We start from the raw sequence: 19082 nt of genomic DNA on the forward strand, positions 1-19082 counted from the left end.
TTTTCTTGTAGCTAAACTTGGAAGTACAGGTTTCCAAAAGTCTAATTTGCTATTTGTAAAGTTACTTGCTAGCGCTGTATATCATAAAACAAAGCGTTTGATTCCTTGGTCTACTGAAATTCCCTCATGCTTCACGATTTGTGTTTTCTTTGCTTTGCTTTAAATGTGTGCTTCCTTTTTAAATATAGTTTTCCAAGTTGCTGGCCGTACCAGATTGTTTATATTTTTTAAAAGCCTTCTGCTTAGCCGTTATATTGCTCTTTATAGTACTGCTTAACCACATTGGTTTCTGTTGCTCTTTTTTCTTGCATAAACTTAGCTGGGATGAATTTCAAATGTGGTTTATCCAACTGTTAAGTATTTCCCACTTTTCTGCAATAGATTTCACATATGTTACAGAATTCCAAACCAAGATCTGGTGGACATATTGCCCTGTTTTTTTCCTCAAAGTCAGAAATAGAGGGTTTTTGAAGCTTTACAGTGACAATAATTAGGTCACTGGCTCCAGCATGCTGCTTAGCTTCAAATCCATTTGTCATATTTAGCTTATTTCCAAGGATTAAGGTAACTATGGTCCATATAGTTATCACAAAAAACCCCCAAAGTCTCTTAGTTTCATGGTAATAAACCTAAAGGGGGGAAAAAAGTATTGATCCTTTTGAGTGGGGAACTGCAGAAGGCATTTCTTTTTTTTTTTTTTTTTCCTTCCAGAAGTCAAACTGTGGAGTCACGTAAAGCAAGAGTACACCCATCCCATCATTCAAAGTTACAGGATTTACCCATAAGGAAATATAACTAAGAATTTGGAATTAGGCTTCTTTATCACAGAGTATCTAGTATCTAGCTGCTAGTTATTTTTTTTAAACTTGCAGAACAGGGGCTTAGCAGGTGTCCTGTAGGTACCTTCTGTCTGTTACTATTTCTAACACCTCTGCAAAAAAGGAAGAGGCAGATGTTTTGTTTTCCCATTTTGTTCCCCATACTGGGTGCCTAGTTCCACTGGGAAGTAAGTATGACCCCGTGCACGGTAAGGTTTTAATGCTAACCGTCTTGTCGTAACCAAATCCCCTTCTCTCGTGCTGTGATGTTAGTGTGTGGTGGTACCAGGAGAGGACCTGACTGGTGGGGACGTGGCCTGAGAGCCGCTAGGAGCTCCCAGGCTTGGTTGTTCCATCTGGTCTGGACAGGTTGTTGAGTTACGAACAAACGCCAGTGATGGGGCAGGCATTTTGGTGGAGGATGGTGAGGTTTTTGCACGCAGGTTGGAGACGTGTTGGCAGAGTGATGCGATAAAGATAGCCGCGGAGGAGACCTGATGTCTTGCTCTAGCATTTTCTTGCTTTTCGTGGACTTCTTCCTCACAGCCAGGTTTTTCTCCTTTTGAATTAATAAGGGAGGGAAACCAGTGCCCAGTTCCTTACATGACTCCTTGGTTATAACTGCGTGACTTGGGGAATGATGTACATAGCTGAGTGGAGGGGTTCAGCCTTCATATATTTTCATGTTACATGGAAATACTGCAGAAAATGAATAAACTGCCACGGAAGATTTAGTGTTGTTGGTTTATGCACTGATAAGTGACCCATTCAATCTATTATGGTGACATTTGGAAGCACAGCACTGAGTAAACTGTGAGTGGGGTAATGCACGTGGACGGAGTCAGGCAATGGTCTGTAGGCTGAGCCTGGTAGAAGCTGTTGGAAGACAATCTGGCGGTCATCAGGTGATCCAAAAAAAGATGCATTTTGGGGAGGAAATGGAGATACTTGCTAATAATATTGGAGTGATAGACTCCAATAGTAGGAAAAGGTAATTTTGTATTCAAATAAGGAAAGGCTTAAATGGAAAAAGAGCATTGCAGCAGCATAGAATTATATACAGTATGTAATTTGAAATTAAGAGTGATTGAAGCATTACCAATCTAGGCTGAAGTGTAAGGTTAACTAATATTTGAGTTAATCATAATAATTTTTCGAAGACTAGCTCAAGAAGGGAAAATCCAGTATCTTTAAACAGCAGGCAGATGAAACACGTGCTTGAACACGTGCAAGATCTGTAATCTTCATGGGATTTGGGAAGTTACTGGGAGGTGTGTATGCCTGGCACCGCTGCTATCCTGTGTGACGTTGTGCTAAAACCATGAATGCTTTTGAGAAAAACGGTGGTGGTTTGGCTGCAAGACAGAATCAGAAAGGTTGTGGAACTTCATTTGATGTTAATCAAGGGGTTGAGTTTCTGGAGGCTTCATGCTCGTTCTGTACTGCTCTGTAGTCCAGCCGCCTTGGTATTCCAAGTGATGTGATGTTCTGTACGAGCTTTTGGTTTGATTTCGGTGAGAAACGGAGTTCTCCTTCTAATTCCTTTTTTTGTTGTTGTTTTGTTTTTCTTGACAGAGAGAGCTTGATGCCACAGCAACAATATTGGCTAACCGGCAAGATGAAAGTGAGCAGTCTAGGAAAAAACTTATTGAGCAAAGTCGCGAGTTCAAGAAAAACACTCCAGAGGTAAGGAGAAAAGCTGTTCACGTCTGTTGAGTTTCTGACAGTAATACGTGGTACAAGGTCTGTGTAAGTGGTTTGGGGGTTCATTTTTTTTTTTTTTTTTTAATGACTTGTTTCTATAATTTTCTTGTACATATTGCTAAGTTCACCATCTTAACTCAAGACTGCTTATCTTTGATGGCTTTCTAATCAGGCAGATCTTGCATTCTGTAAAAAATGAAATATGAATTGACATTTTTTGGAGGAAGTATGACCATTAACTTTCAAACGGGCTTGCTCTACATTTTGTAATAATAGAAAACCTGGAGAATTGCAAAAAAAAATATTCTTAAGTAATCCAAACTCTTAGCACTTGGATGTAGAAAGCGACATTTTGCTGCCTAAATAAGTCTATATCAAGGGCGTAACTTCAAAGATGCTCATTTTTCCATGAAAAATCAAATGAAGTTTTGCTGTTGATTTCACTGGAAATACAACAAGGTCAGGGCTGAGCTCTTTAGGAAACTCCCCTCGGAGGATGTGCATCGCACACAGCAGGTGGTGTGGAAAAGGTGTCAGGACTGATGGCAGGCAAACCTCGGAAAGGTGAATATTGCGTGGAGGAAGCTGGGAGTATTTCAACTCTTCCATGCTCAAGTTAGCGTGTGTGCAGTGTGCCTGTCTATGTGTGTGTACGCACAGTTACATCAAAAATACATATTAACCCGTGTTGTAAACTAATGAATGCGTAGCAATGTGTAGAGTTGCTTGCTTGTTTGTTTTGTGGTGTTTGTTTTTGTTGTTTTTTTTCTTCCCCCCGATGATTGCCAGCAATCTGTTCATCCAGGAATGTTCTAGGGTTTCAAAGCTCATTCCAGATAACTGACACGCAAGTATTGGTTCCTTCCAAGTATCTTCCTGGGAGAGAGGGAGCAGGCAGCACTTCTAACCTTTATCGCCGCCTCTCGAGTAGCAGATGCTGCTTTGCTTCCTCTTGGCACAGAGGGAGCGATGCTGGAGGGTCCGACCCGGAGAGGGCAAAGGGACCATTGGGAGGGAGTTCTGGGGAAGGGGGGGTGTTTAACTGACCCCCTGAGGAGGTTCTGTGGGGCAGAAATAAGCTCCCTTTGGAGGAGAGCAAATCTGGGGGCTGCGGCTTTGAAGGAACAGAAAGGAGCAGAAGAATATGGGGAGTGACTGCAGTAGCTCCGAGAGGGTGGAGGGATGAGTTGATTCCCTTTGCAGGAGAGAGCAGAGTGTTGGGAAGAAGAGGAAGGAGCGAAGTGAGAAAATACAGAGTGTAGGAAATTATACGGAAAATCCAAATAAACTTCTGGGCCCCTGTTTTTCAACTTGTTTGCTAGAAGCTGAAGTTCATTCTGCAAGGGCTTCACCTGAGTTCCCTGCTGCTTTCCTCCTTTTCCTGGAGGGAAACGACGGATTCTTCAGAATACGGCCCTGGCTGCCAGCTCCTAGCCCATAGCTTGTTTACAGATGTGTTTCAGGATGATTTCTTCAGGCTAATTTTATTTTTATGGAGCAGAAGGTTACTGTGGGGAGAAACAAAACACAAACCAACCCACACTGCACTTTTAAAGTGCATTGTGCGAGGGCCTTGGTAACTCGGTGGGAGTTGGATGCGCAGAGGAAAATTACATACTCTGCGTAGTTACTTCAAGAGAGACAGTGGGAAAACAATACGCAATTAGCTCTTTCCAGTAAGCAAGATAGGGAAGTTAAATCATGGTAAGGTTTTAAATATAATTTTACAAAACATAATTCTGTAGCCTCTGTTCTCTTCCAGAATATTACACGGAAGGTGTTTTATTCGTTCAGGGACTGGGTTCACAACAGGGGCTCTGAGCAGCCCTGATGTTCAGGGGGAGATGCGGGGAAATTCTACATCCTCATCTTTTGTCCTGGGGCTCCCGTCAAACAGCATAGCTTTATAAGCTTGCACGGATGTCTTTTATAGCCTGTCTTTGCCTTCTCTCCTGTGATGCTCCTTCTGCAGCTTTGTTTCTGGACGGCAGCACCATCTAACCCCTCTTTCCTCTGAAATGGGATGAAATGAATGGATGAAAATGAAAATGGGATCAAATTAGAAGAAAGTATTGGAAATATAATGGTAGCCAGCTGCAACAGACTGGTGGGTTCCAGAGGCGTGGAGGGAGTAGCTCAGGTCTGGAAGGTTTGATGGGGGCAACCTCTCCCGTCCCGGGGGCGAGTGGTAGCCGTGGCTCTGTAAGCCTCAAAATGCTCTTGCTAATAATAGGGAAAAAGAGTTTGGTAGTAGAAAACCAGCTTGCAGGTGGAACCGTTCTCAGATAAATAAATAACCCAGCGTACAGCTTAGTTTAAATTTTGACAACGAAGTCACAACTTTTAGTAGTAAACCCACCCAAACTGGCAAAGGTGGAATTGTTAAATGCAACGATTTGTTTTAAAACTTCCCGTTTTCTTTTTCATTCACATGCATCCCCGTCAGTGCAGCAGCTGTTTCGCCTGTGCCAGCATCTCTTTCCCTCTGCTGTGGCCAGTCTCACCATAAATCAGGACACGAGTGGTGATGGCCTTGACTTTCCTGTCCATTGCTGTCTGGGATGTCCTCTAGACTTTCCATAATGTCTGCTTGAAAGCCATCTCCTGCGTAGCAGGAAAGGATTTGAAAAATTACTAATGCAACTGAGGGTACTGCTGTTTCTTTTTAGGTTAAAAAAATGTGGCAGATCTGTTTGGGTCATTTGCGCCTTCCTTGCAAATTATCCAGTTGCTGCAAAAGAAATACGGTATTTTCATGTTTATAGGAATGCCTCTAGGGCTTTTGGTATTTAAAAATGTTAAAATACTATTTCTGACTTGGCATGCTGGGAGACAACTGTGGAAGAAGTGTCTTGGGTTTGGGAACCTTATGAGGACAGAAACTTTGGTGGTGGTTTTTACATACAGAAACTTTTGGGAAGGGTTCTTAATTCCTGTTATTGCAACAATACTTTTTACCTCCTCACACCTTTGAAGAGCTCATAGGTGTTTGATGGTATTTTCAGTCTCAATTTTGTTTCGTCCTGAGCAGCCAGAGACTGGTCAGGAGTTTACTTGAAACAGCAATTTTACGTGACTGTTACTTGGAAGACATCTCAAAATATATCATGTGAATTGCCACCCTGTATCAGATCATTATTTTCTTATGGTGATAATTCCTGAATTATTATGACTAACTGTGATACTTTTTGGGGTATTTTAACCTCTGTGAAATTCATGGTCTAATTCATCATGTCCTCATATACCAAATGTTTGAATGATTGTCTTAGAGATTTTTTTTTTTTTGTAATCTCTAAATTTCAGTTGCACAGGATATTTTTGCCACGTAGTGAAGATACTTGCTAATGATAACTTTGCCTTCATTTCTACCCAGATTCCTAGCTGAGTAATTACTTTTTTGCTTACATGTTTGTGTTTTAAACATTGAAAAGCTGGGCTAATACTTCCAGCGGTGCAGGCTTTTAAGCCAGTCAACAAAAATAGTGAAAAATAGCAGAAAATAAGTAAGTGAGTAAGCCCAGGCTTTGTAAGTAAGTAATTGTTAAGTACTCAGGGAGAGGGAAGACAGTACAACTTACACCTGTTTAACCTGTAGCTCTCCATTGCTTCCCTTTGTGATTCAGCCACATAAACTAGATAATGTGGAGCTGCACTGGTCATTACTGGACTCACCTGAGACCGGGGTCATTAAACTGGGCACAAGGCAAAAGACCAGCCTGAGAGGCCTGGACCAGCTGCTCTGGGGAGATAAAATAAGATGTGAGTTTTGTCATGGAAGAGCATGAGCTCTAAAAAAAATCAGGCAGACACGAGGCGCCTGCATAAAGCATGTAGTTGGGTACAGGGGCTCACCCTGTGAGCTTGCTGCTTTGGTCACGGGGGTTTTTCCCCTGTTGGGAATTGAACTGATGGTTCCTCGCTGCTGCTGCCCTTCACTGTTTCGAGGTTGCAGATGTACCGTTTTGGTGAGATTTTGAAAGTCAAGATTACCTTTGGCTGCTCAAACTGACATCTGCGTTCGGTGCAGCAGGCGAGAGGTTGGATCAGCCAAGCTACAGAAGGATGCGGTAGAGCCTTTAGATGTAGACAGCATAAGTATGTTCTCAAATAAATAGCTATAAAATGCCTCAGGAAAGGGAATATTGGAAGAAAACAAAATAAATGAATGTATGAACAGTGTATCTTAACGCTGCCTGGGTAGAGGTGGCAGCCTCAAGCACTGCTATAGATGCACACCAGCCCTGCAGCGGGGCAGCTGAGCACCGCGGCGCGGTCCCGTCTGCTCCCACGGGGGTAACGCGGGTACAGCACTCCCCCATGTACCTGCACCTGTCTCCTTGTTCTGGGTTGTTCTTTTCCTACATCAAACCTGGCTGTCATCGTTCCCCTGTTCCCTGAGCCGTCGCCCCCTGCCCCATCCTGCGCGGTGACGGTGCGGCGGTGCAGCTGCCACAAAGGGAAGAGAAGAGTCTGTGGGATCTTTCCTTACAAAAGTAATAATTTAATCATGACATTGCATGTTTTTTAAGATCTATGGGGTTTTTTTACAAAAATAACGTTGTAATTGCAAGTCATGCCTGACTAGAGGAAATGAACATGGTTGCTACGCGAGGGCTTAGTTTTTTTAGATTTAAAATTCTTAAGTTTTTATAGTCTCCAGTGTTTCTGGATCATTCTATTGAATTATCCAGTCTCTACAGCAAAAGGTACTCAAAGTAAGCTTTAAAAAAAATATCTGAATTCTGCTGGTTGAATTAGTCCTTGAAATGAGAGGAGTATCTTTCTAGTTGTTGGTAGGGAAATGTGCTGGATTCCTAATGGCTTCGGACAGGCACCTTTGTCCAGCCTGTGTAACAAAGTGAAAATAATAACACGCCTTTAAAAACTAGTGAATGTATACAGTCTTGTTTGAAAATAGTTGATGCCTTCAGTGTCTGTGTACGTGGGGGTGAATATTGATTTGCTGCCATCTAGAGCTGGGTTGTTCTATTCCTTTATTCTTTTTTTCTTTTTTTTTTCTTTCCCTTTTTTTTTGGTTTTTTTTATTTTTTTGTTATTTGTTGGTTTTCTTTTTGCTTTGCTTTTCTTTTTGTTTTTTTTTTTGTTTTATTTTTTGTTTATTTTTTTTTTTGGTTTTTTTTTTTTCCCCGTTCCTTTTCCTATGTTCCTGAGAGTACACAGTGTGTGGATGTTCCTTCTTCCTCTTCCCCAGCATTTTGCCGGGAACATAAAGGAATCCTGTTAATGTTGGGGCTTGAGTACAGAAAAACATACATGGCATTTTAATGTAAAAATTAGCTAGCTTAATACAACTAAATGCAGTTAATGCAATTTGTAAACAGTAAATGTTTCAGTGCATGGTAGGGGAAAAAAAATTTACCACCTTTCTATGTATTCCCTGACTTGTTAGTTAAAAATTATTTCAGGAAAAAAATTAGGAAGAAAAATGCTGCTGGAGTTCTCCTTTCTTTCTCTTCTCCCCTGACTTTGAAAAGGAGAGTTTAAGAGGGTTTTTTTGGTTAAGAATAAATGAATTTGCAGCAAAGCAGTCTGTTAAAAAATCATATTTTCTGTTCATTTTTATGACTGAAATGCAATTATCAATATTTAATCATATTATAAAATTGTTTTGTAATTTTAGGCTCGTTTGTGTATGTAGGACAGTAGTGGAATGTTAAATACAGAGGATACTCCTTACGGAGTTAAAACATCACCATTTATTTCCCTCTGTAAAAGCCAAAATGAGAAGAACAGAAAGTCCGCCTTACCTTGCGGGTTTGGAGCCAAGTTGAATACTTCTTTAGGATAACGATGTTTAGGTGCCATCTCCTCCCTTTCAGTGTTTTCAGTGAATATTACCATTTTCTGGAGAGGTTCTGATTGCAAGGTTGATGCTGATGATAATTTGTAGTACCTGAGCTGCTTCTTTCAACAGCTAAATGAAGAGTATATTATTGTTATGTGACTTTTTGCAGAAAAATAATATAATACAGCTCCATGCCTTAAAATGTGATCTAAAAACCGGTTTTGTGGAGTCACGTTGGTGAAATCAAACCTGACCTTATCTGGGAGATCGCTTATTCATGAGTTCTCAATAATTTTGTTGTCATTATTTAATACATATTTGCCGTTAGCATATTCTAATAGTTAATAGGAAGACCACCAGCGTGTCTACCATGCTTTTCTATACCACAATCTCTTGCTGCCTCTTCACTTTATTGGAAGTGAGGGAACAATAGAAGGATTATAATTCACAACTGTATTTTTCTAGGATTCTCATAAAACAGACCTCCATTTTTCAACACATTTACCATTCTCACCACTGTAATTACTAGACGTTATTAAATTTCTTTTAAAAAATTGCCTTTATCACCCACAAAAAGCTAAACCAGACTCTCTGGCAGATGGCATCTCCCCTGCTATTTGCTGCACGCACATCACCCCACGCTCACAGTGGTTCTTGCTGTATCTCAGTGTGTTGAGGAGCAGCAGATCCAAGCCCGGAGCAAACCTTTTTCCATGTGTAAGCCTGTACCCACCTCATTTTTCTGTGTTGTGATATAATTGTGAATATTCCTCTTAGCCCTCCGCCCCCCAAACACTGGGTCAGTTTGTTGCTTGAACTGGCAGTGCGGGTTTGGAAAAATTGTGTTGGTTTTTATTTTTTTTTTCCTTTCCCAAAGCAAGCATCCCTGCTTTTCTCAGCAGGGAAAAGGTGGCAGCAAAGGCTGTAGGTGGGCAGCAGGCTGCTGGGTTGCAGAATCTGTAGAATTTATTTTGAGATACCAGGGCTTGAGTAAGTCTTTTTACAAAATGAGCCCATCGTTTGGGGATTATTGGTATGTCGGATTTCACGGAGAGCTGTGTAGCTAGCTGTACAACATTTGTAAAGGTCTCTCGTCTAGGAAAATAATTCCCTTGACCTGCAGAAGTAACGGTCGTGCATCGCATGTTACTGGGCAGAGGAGTTCGATTTGAAGCATTTTCTAGAGCCACATGATCTCAGACACTCTTGAGTTACTGTCTCTGTTTGCTTTAAAAATAGCCTTAAATCAATTTTCTGCAACACATCTACCTCAAAAGTCTTTTTATAAATCTGAAAATATACGGGTGATTACTTTATTCAAGAGTTCCAAAAATATTCAAGTGGGAGACACATCTGATTCAATTGAACACGTTACAGTAGTTGAAATTAATTACTCTGAAGTCACTTGCCCTTAGTCATTTAGATTTGATTTATTTAAGCATTTTTCTGGTTAAACACGGCTTGGCAGTTGAAGAATGCTTTTTTTCTTCTAGCAACTTCAGTTGCAGGTATTGGATTGCAGGGATGTCAAGGGTGCTGCATTTTCCGTGGTGGAAAAGGAGAGCAGGGGACGTTTCTGGTATTGCCGCGGTGTACGAAGGGACCTACTTGTAAGCAAGTATTTACAGATCAATCTCTCTTGTTAAAGGTTTGATGCCACTGTGAATTTCTCCTGTCACTGAGAAGGAACCAATGCAAAGCAAATAGTTTGTTTTTCACGAGTTGTGCTTGCCTTGGCTTGAACTTCTCGGCGCTGACCCATTTGGAAGCCGGCCAGAGCGAGCAACCGGGCAGGGGAAAGGTCAGGCACTGGAGGTCTGACGGGGGAGAATGTGTTCAAGGTCAGAACTTGAAGGAAAAAACTTGATCTTACAGGGCATTTGCCATCCTTCCTCCTGAAGAATGTTTGGAGTTGGTGGAAGTGGGCGTTAAGACTAGTAACAGGATTTACCCAATGCATCATTGGCTGTTTTTTAAGGGAAAATCTTTCCATTTATTTAGCTGAGATGGCTGAGATTTTTCTCTTGGTGCTGCCGCCAATTATCACCTGTTCTTACGTTCTATGTTACTTGTAAAGGTAAGTGTAAAACTAGGATTTTATATCTAGATCACACAAAGGTAAAGCTGAGTACTCCAAGCAAGCCTGAAGTTCGGTTCCCAAATTTGCTTTGAGACATTTGAACAATAGTTTGACTTATTTTCAAGGTTCAGCTTACAAAAATAGCAGGCAAGCAAGATACCTGCTCCTGCTTTCTGTGTGTATTTATCAAAAGAAGAAATAACTAAACAGTTTCAGGTAGTTTTTCCTTTTTCCTTGGTGACCAAACATGCTGTAAACCTCCTTGAGTTCGTGTGCTGGACCACCTCAAAGTCACTCAGGTGTAATTAAAGGAACGTGGTGTTCTCATTGAAATGATTATGTTGCCATGAATAACTCTTTTAATAATAGTTGCCAGTTAGGAGAGATTCTTTTCATTGCTTTGACAGTGGGTAAGTGAAGAGTTGGATCTACTTGAAACAAGGGCAGAAACGATGAATACGTTGAGTGGAAATGCTCACAAACAAGTGCCCAGGGTACAGATTAGAGTTGTAAGCTTGTCTATTAAAAAAAAAAAAAAAACAAAAACCAAAAAACCCCCGAACCAGGCACCCCAGCTTTCTGCAGGACCTCTCATTTATGATCAGTTTCGGATGGTGTCTTGAGGGAAATTTTTAGGAGGAGAAATGTTTGTAAAATGTTCTTAAAACCTATTTTCTTCCCAAATTTTTTAGTATGATTTGTTTGCTTCAAACAAACCAAATGAAAAAAAAAACCAACCAAGATTCCTGGTAACGATTTTTAAGTAAATGACATACAAGAATCAGGGCAGTTTGAGAGTCATTTTTATTTTAGAATTCTTTTAGCATTAACACATCTGCAGTGTTGATGAATATATGGAAAAATAAAATTGTGCTCCTATCCTGCTGTGTCTCCAATGTGACAATAAATCAACTTTTTTTCCTTTTAAAATGTCTGGCCTTGTAATTTATGTTTGCATAACCCATTACTAAATTCATAGTAGGTGTTTTAGTTGGCAGGCACAATTCCAGGGGTTCAGTGGACCTCTTTTAAAACTGAGCTTTTGTTACTATTCATAATTATGTGTAGAAATATGTGTATTTTCTTAATTATAAAAACTAGCTTTCTTTAGCTTTAGGTCCCCTCTTAATTCCTCAACACAAATTGTGCTTTAAAGCTTTGAAAGAATTAGTGCTTTTTAGACTTGAAAAAAGAAATGGGTTTACCAGGCTGGTTTTTTTTTCCCACTTTTGAATAAACAAAACCAAAAAGTAAAGTTGTGATGCATCCCTCATGCTATTTGTAATTTTTGAGGCTTCTTTTATTTTATAGTCAAGTTGTAAATATTTAGGCCAGCATCAAGACAGTATGCAAATAAAAGAAGTTTTATTAATAACCATTATCTGGACCCTGGTAATAAATATGTATGACTCACATAGGAGTAAACCCACCCAATAAATATAAAAGCCATACAAAACCATTAACAATTTTTAATGGACTTGCAGATGGAATAATTTAATGCAACTGCAGTTACTCAGGTTCCAGCTCCTGTAACTATTTCTCATCTGCTTGAAAGCTTTCATCTGAAATACGTTGCTACCATTCATGATTCCACCTTGTCTCTGTTTAAAACCATAAAACTGTGGTTTCACAGTTTCTGAAGCACTAATGCTTATTTATGGCTATCTTGCTGCATTTTTTTTAAGTAGAGAGGTGGTTGCTTATCTGTTGAACACGCAATGACTTTTTTAAAAAAGAAAGTTTTTGTCGGAAGCGGCGGTGCTAGACCAGGGCTGGGCAGTGGGAATGGGGCTGCGCGCTTGGAAATTATTGAAATTGTTGAAAAAGTTGGAAATTACTTCACGCATGTGCTTTGCTGGTCCTCGGTGCTCACTGTAACACAGGAGTTACGCATGTGCCAGTTCCTACAGCACATTGTACAGACGTCTGTGCTTGGGGGACCAGTTCATCAGTGATTAAAGCCAGTAAGGACCAGCCTGAGCACGTGCCCATCTGCTTGAAAATGCTTTTGTGTCTTTTCTGGTATTTCTCTGAAATTTGGGAAGCCATGAAAAATATCACCTGTATCAGCTCATAAATAAAAGCAATCCACTTTGTTGGGTTGGTTAACGTAGATCTAGCATCAGTGCATCTTGGAAAAACTTCTGCTGTGGTTTTCTGTATGTTGTTTGTTTGTTTGTTTGTTTGTTTCCTACTAGGTGTAAGTCAGGATGCTGTCAGGTATTCTGAAGTGTACGCCAGGTCCGTCAGTTGGTTTGTCTGAGCACGAGGTGGGCATCAGGGACCTGTTCACGGGCAGGGTATCACAAAATAATTGCTCCCGTATAGGCTGAATGCTGATAAATGAGCTGCTCGGTGAGAAGAGGGACTTGTAAACATTTCAGAATTTTAAAAACTCATTTGAAGCCGAAGCTTTCATTTAGTGCGAGAGAGTGCTGGGAGTGCTTTTTCAAAATGCTCAAATGTGTTCAGACTTCTCAGTCCTGTTTGTCAGAAGTGATTTGAGCGCCGAGGAGCTGAACCCTTCCACGCTTCCAGTGCACTTTAGGGCATGTCTCCACCTGCAGCGTAGCTTTGCTGAGGCTGCTGGTATGACTGTGGCTTTCGAATGTGGCTTAATGTGTTCCCTGGCTGCTCCCCGTGGCTGTCAGGAGCGTGCGGCTTCTTTTCAAGCTTGCTGGCTGAGCACAGCTTTCGGGGACCCTGCTGCACTGCAGCTTCGAAATGCCAGATCACCGAAGGCTTAATCAGACAAATTAACCTGTTCCTGATTATCCCCTTTGCCTCTGACTCCTGCTGGTGGGCAGCTGAAGAAGTGGAGTGGGCAAGCAGCACCGGGTTTGCAGTGATGACGAGGGGCTAGAGGTGGGCTTGGGGCTGCGGTCACCCACCCCGCTGTGGCAGGAGGCAGGTTAGCCTAGCTGGCAGCACTGCGGTGCCCGGCGGGACGCCTGGATCGCTTGGCACGTACAGCCCGGGCTGCCCATCGCTCCCTGTACGAGCCTGGCGGGAGCCTTCCTGGGCTGGAGGAACTGGGTCCGGTTTGCCCATCCCTTTGGCACGGCGTAGCGATCCACTCTTCGCTTTCTAGCAAAAATCGACGGAGCAGTTGGTTCCTGCGAGTGGGCAAAGGTCTCAGTGACGGGCGGTACGTGCGGGCAGCTCTCACCCTGTGTGCAAGGGGGGAAGGGAGCAGAACACTTAGAGTTTCTAAATGCATTTCTCTTCCATATTGAGACAAACCAGATTTTTAGCTTGAAAGGAAGAATTGACAACAGCAAAAAATTAATCATGTTTTGGCACAATTTGTGTCCTCGCTGTTGGGTCCTTGGTCAGGCTGTGCTGTGGTGGGGACACGCCGCAGTCCCCAGAAGCCAGTGTCCATCGCCAGCCTGACCGCGGGCTTGATGGGAGGGGATGCTGGTGAGATGAGCAACATTAGCAATCGTGTGAATGCTGAAACTCAGCTTAAAATCAAGAGCTGAATGTGGACAACAGCACACTGCAGCTGTGCAGCACTCCCTGAGTATGATACACCTTTAAACCGTGGGTCCTTTCTGCGCACACCACCTATTACTGCCTACGGTGCACCTGGTTCATCCATGCAGTTAAAATAAGGGCAGCAATAAATAAATGAACTGCTGCTTTGTTAGGGAAGGGAAGATACTCTTAGTCAAAAAAAAAAAAAAAAAAAAAAAAAATCCGGTAACCAGTTGAAGTAGTTCTTCAATTAATGCTTGATAAAGCAATAAGCCATTTTAAAATGTACTTTCAGTTAACAGGAAAAGGCATATATTAATTTCACCTGTTGAGGGGATTATCTCTGCTAAACACACTCATTTTACATGAGACCAAAATAGATCCTTAAAAAATTAATACTGCATTAGGTTTACAGCCGATAGAGAGATTTCCTTCAGACCTGTTTTGTGGTATGCTCATCTGCTTTTTCAGGAATTTTAAGCATTGAAGGAATGAAGTCAAAGCTGCTGTTTGTCTTTGAAATGGATGCCTCTTTGATAAGCCTCTGATCTCTGTACCTGGAGTTGTAGTAGCAGATTCAAACACTGATTGTAAAATTGGGAGACTAAAATGTAGCCACGACAGCTTCAAACACTCTGTCTCTCTGTCAGATTCAATGCACAGGACATTGCCAGGAGTTAAAACGATGCAAAATTAAAGTAGCCTACTAAATTTACCTGCCATGGAGAATCCACAAAAGAGCTGCCACTTCTAATCCTCAAATTCGTTTCAAATTATTATTTTTTCAAATTGGACTCCCTGATCTCTGCAGCTCAAGCTGTTGTACAGATTTGAAAAGCTGTCTCTTCTTGTCAGATCACTGGTTTAATAATAATAATATCTTACGTTTATATAGTCCTTTTCATCCTGCAGCTTCCTGAAGAGCTTTACAAGCTTTATATATACAAAATCGTGCAACCACCTCTTGGGTGGCTGGTGCTAGTCAGCTGGAGAAGCACCTGGCAGCTCGTTACCCTTGCCTTCCTCGCTCACTTAAAAGCATCGGGGAAAAGTAAAAGACAAGGAGATGATCCCGCTTCATCCCAAGGGAATGGTGCCTTCATCTCCTACGAATGGGAGCTAGAACCGCGGCAGGGATGTTCTGTCAACCCCAAAACTGGGGGCACAGTAAAGAAAAAACATCGCTACGGCCTGGCAGCCCCAGTGCTGGTTTTGTTTTGTGATTATTTTTTTTTATTTCTGCGTACTCATAGTCTGAATAATACCAGTCTCTGGAATTTGGGGGGGGGAGCAAGAGGAGTAACTTTGCATCACTCCTTTCAGAAACGTACATGTGAAGATGCGGGTGCCTTGAGTATAAAGCAGTTATTTAAAAAAAACCCACAACACCCAAGTCCAAACCTCCCCCCAAATATTCTTATGCATCTGTTTTTGGAGGAGGCTGGATGGACAGCTAGTTCTAACCTGTGTGTAAATGCGTTGCAAAGGTTTCTTTAAACCTCCAGAAGCTGGGGATGATCACGCCGAATAGATTTTTGTCACATTAGTTCTAACTCTTGAGGTAATCATTTCTGGGAGAAAAGAGGCATTGAAGTGGCATGTGTACTGCTCATTAGTGGAAGAGGCACAAATGAATTGAGCCACTCTGAAGGAAAAAAGGGCAAGAACACATTGGCGGAGGTTTAGACTCCATTAATATAATGAGACCAGTTTTTTGTAATGATTGATCTAGTTTGGGTTTTTTTTCCCTTCGATTAGTAGTTCATGTTACATTTTTGTTTGGCTTCAAGTTTGCACTTTCTCAAGATAGCTGATGCTGAAAGGCAACTCTATTAAAAAAAAAAAAAAGCCAACCAAAAATCAGGCTCCTTTGTTCCTAAACTTAAGAGCCACATACACATCTGAAGAACATCCTGCTGTGATGTGTTCATCTGCAATTTGGATCATGTCCAACCTCATAACTTTTTAAAATTATCCTGAATTTCGTGTTCTAGATACCATTAGAGACCATTTACTGTGTCCAGATTCGCATCGAATAATCCTGCCTTCTTCCTTCCCCACCGTTTGGGTGCACAGGGGATGCTAAAGAGAAAGGCTCCTCTCCTGCGTGAAGGGGAGGGGTTTACTTCAATGGTTTTTGAGAGCCAGGAAGAGGGAAAGACGGAGACCCAGACGTGATCTCAGGGGCCTTAAAAATGTGGAAAAAAAGAAAGCCTACGTCCATAGACACTAATGCTAATGGACATTTATCCTGTCTCTGGCTGTAAATTATTGAGATCCTGCTTCTATCTGGTAACGCAACTTAATCAGAATTGGTTTTACTGCTTTGACCCCACAGGGAACCTTCTAATTTCATGTTTTTACATTTTGTCTAGTCGCTATACTGGGAATCTTTGTATCCAGCCTTCTGGTGGCTTTTTGAAGAGATAGGCTTTGATGCTCACCTAAAAAATGAGCATCAGAGGGCTACAGTGCAGTGCTGCAGCTTTTTCCTGCAGTCCTTGGGGTGATGGCCAGTTGGAGGATACGACTTGCCCAGCAGTTTGTGGTCCAGCACTCTGTTCAGGACCTGGAGTGACTGAAGACATCCCTTCTTTTTCCATCCTTCATGGAAGTGCCATGGCTTCCCGAGCAGAACCCCTTGGGGCAGGCTGCCGTAGGCTGTCCCGTGCCAAGGGCTCCTTCTGTGACTCTCCCATCTCGCAGCCTTCTCCGGTTATGGCTTTTGCTTTTTTATCTCTGTAGGTGACACACCTGTGCCCTCACACGTTGCCTCCTCACAGCCTTAGTGTTTGGGGTTTTTTTCAGTCTCCCCATGCGCAACCGCAGGTTTGGAGGCAGGAAGAAACCTGGGGACCGGCTCTCCTAGTTGCTTTACGTAGATGCGTGTAAGTTGAAGGTCAGTTCTAGGGACCGTCCAAGTGCATGCCCGTGGCACAGCACCGTATAGCTCCTGCTGGAGGTTTTGTATGAGGCTGCGCCATGTGGCATAGCACAAGAGCGCGCTTCCCCAATCCGAATGCTGCCTCTGCCGATGGGAGGTGCACACTCAAGTTACCTTCTGTTACTTCGTTAAGGACGGTCACTAATTTTGTCTATGCCGGCTTGAAAGGAGCTCCTACCTTGGCATAGCCCAGATGCCAGGAGAAGGTGTTTCCGCATCGGGTGGAGGCTGGAGGGTTGACGTTGCTGCAGCTCAGCATCCTCTCTGCTGTTGAACTGAAAGACACAAAGTCTGTCTGTAGTTTGCAAAGAGATTACTCCCCTCTTGCATTTGAGTTCCGTGTTGGAAGGTGCTGGTGTGCCGCGGCACGTTAACAGTAATGCCTGAGAAGACCAGCCCTATGGTGTGTTCTTCACCCATGCTGACCTGCGGGGCTCACACATCTCTCAGTTCAGTAACTACCGTATCTTTATTCTCTTAGCCTACTCTGCAGGTTTCTTAAAGGGATTACGCTCCCAAGCCTGGGATTTAAAGCTAGTTTTAATGAGTTTGATGAGCCTGTGTAGCAGACTTTCATAGAAGCCTGCCTGTCTAAATAGCATTTTTAATAGCAATTCCCTCTGCTCAGGAGATTAGCCAGCTGAATGCTTTGAGGGCTTCCTCCCCACTGGATGATGGCACATAAAGACAAGCTCTACTGGACAGTCATAGTCCTTGCCAAAAAATGAGTGTCTTACCGTTGCAGCTCACTGGCGTTAGAGCTGTCTTTGTTCTTCGTCGGCATCGAGGTGTAAAGAATCGCATGTGTAAGCTACGTGCTGTTGGATACTCAGCTGCATCTCTCTAGGCTTTTACTCTAAGGTTCCTCACCACTGTCTTTTCTGGAGGATATACTTGCTGATCTCCCACAAGTGACAATTTTCCCCAAAAACCCTCCAACCTTCAAGTAGTTTACTTGTTGAAGAAGGTAATCTCTGAATTCATACGGCTTAAGCTTCTGTTGAAATTCGTTAACTGTGAGCTAGTGAAAAGGCACCCAGATGCTCTGCTTATCCACGTATATATATTTATGTATATGTACACACGTAAAAGTAGTTCTGCTTATAGATTAAACTGGTGATGGTGTCTTAGAGCAAGTGTGCAACAGTATCTCTCCAATGGACGTGCTTTTCCAGTAAATTCTGTGCCTCAACAATAGTGTTAGCACATTCTTAGATGTGTGAATACATGTTAAATGAGTTGTAGAAAATAGCATCTGATAAGGAACTTTATACATGAGCAGCAACTCGGTGAAATAGGTGAGTGTAGCCGGTGTGTTTTATAGGCTGTTTAACTCTTAAAACCTGTTGCTAATACAGAATCAAATATTGCTGTTCTGTTTTCCAAATCAGTGAAATTTTGGAGAAAAGACAAAAGATTTCTGCATTCTTTTTTTTTTTTTTTTTTTTTTTTTAATGAAAGATGAAAGATGCAACATGTTTTGCATGTGTGCTTTTGAAATGTTAGAAGTATTTTGTGGGGACGAATGGGCAAAGTGCATGTTGTTGAATTGCTGTTCAGAAACAAAAGCAGCTTTGGGGTGGATTTCAGCGTTTTGTTATCTTTTGTTAAATCTGATCATATGTTCATTTTTCTGACCTTAAATAAGGGATTCTCATGTCACAGACCTGGGGTGAAAACTCTTTCAAAAGTCCCTATTACTGTGATTATGAACACGTACCAAGTTCTTAGACACATTCAGTTTCTTTCTTTTTTTAAAATACCTGCATGCTTCAGAATACAGTTGATAGAGGGAGTTGGTATTTTGGGGGGTTCAGGGGTATCGTTGTCTGTTTTCTGCTGTTTTACTTTTTGCTCTTACTGCTTTAAAATTACACAGTCTTTTTAGAATGTAGCCTTTTTACATGGGCCATTACTTTATGCATGTACATACGTCCCTATACAATGTGGAGGAGCAAGGAACTTGAAAAAATGTAAGATAAAACTTTAAAACTTGGAAGTTGTCTGTCCTCAGTAATAGTTCTTCTATTTGTATTATTTTCCAAGTAAAAGAGAGTGGAAAAGTATGGGGGTTTCCCCCCTGTCGATACAAGGAGATGCTGAATGCTTAGGTATGGCATTGTCTGTAGCATTTAAGGATAAACAGATACTTAAGTGGTAATAGCATCTCTAGGTTTCTTTCTTCCTTTATCACGATGATTTGAAGGAAGAGAAAACTGCTCACAAGTCCTGACTTGTTGCTGCCAGATA

The 19082-nt window shown here is 41.9% G+C and overlaps 1 protein-coding gene across 6 annotated transcripts in view; it reads left to right on the forward strand.

Moving 5' to 3' along the window:
* The window catches only part of CUX1 (cut like homeobox 1), a 281274-nt gene that overhangs the window by 48535 nt on the left and 213657 nt on the right, over positions 1–19082 (forward strand). For all 6 annotated transcript variants that reach the window (XM_040614108.1, XM_040614070.1, XM_040614078.1 and 3 more), the window contains exon 2: positions 2394–2504. In XM_040614108.1, coding sequence (XP_040470042.1) covers positions 2394–2504 — 111 coding nt within the window. The remainder of the gene's footprint in view (positions 1–2393; positions 2505–19082) is intronic.

The sequence above is a fragment of the Falco naumanni genome, chromosome 1 (genome assembly GCF_017639655.2).
Source record: "Falco naumanni isolate bFalNau1 chromosome 1, bFalNau1.pat, whole genome shotgun sequence".
NCBI lineage: Eukaryota > Metazoa > Chordata > Aves > Falconiformes > Falconidae > Falco > Falco naumanni.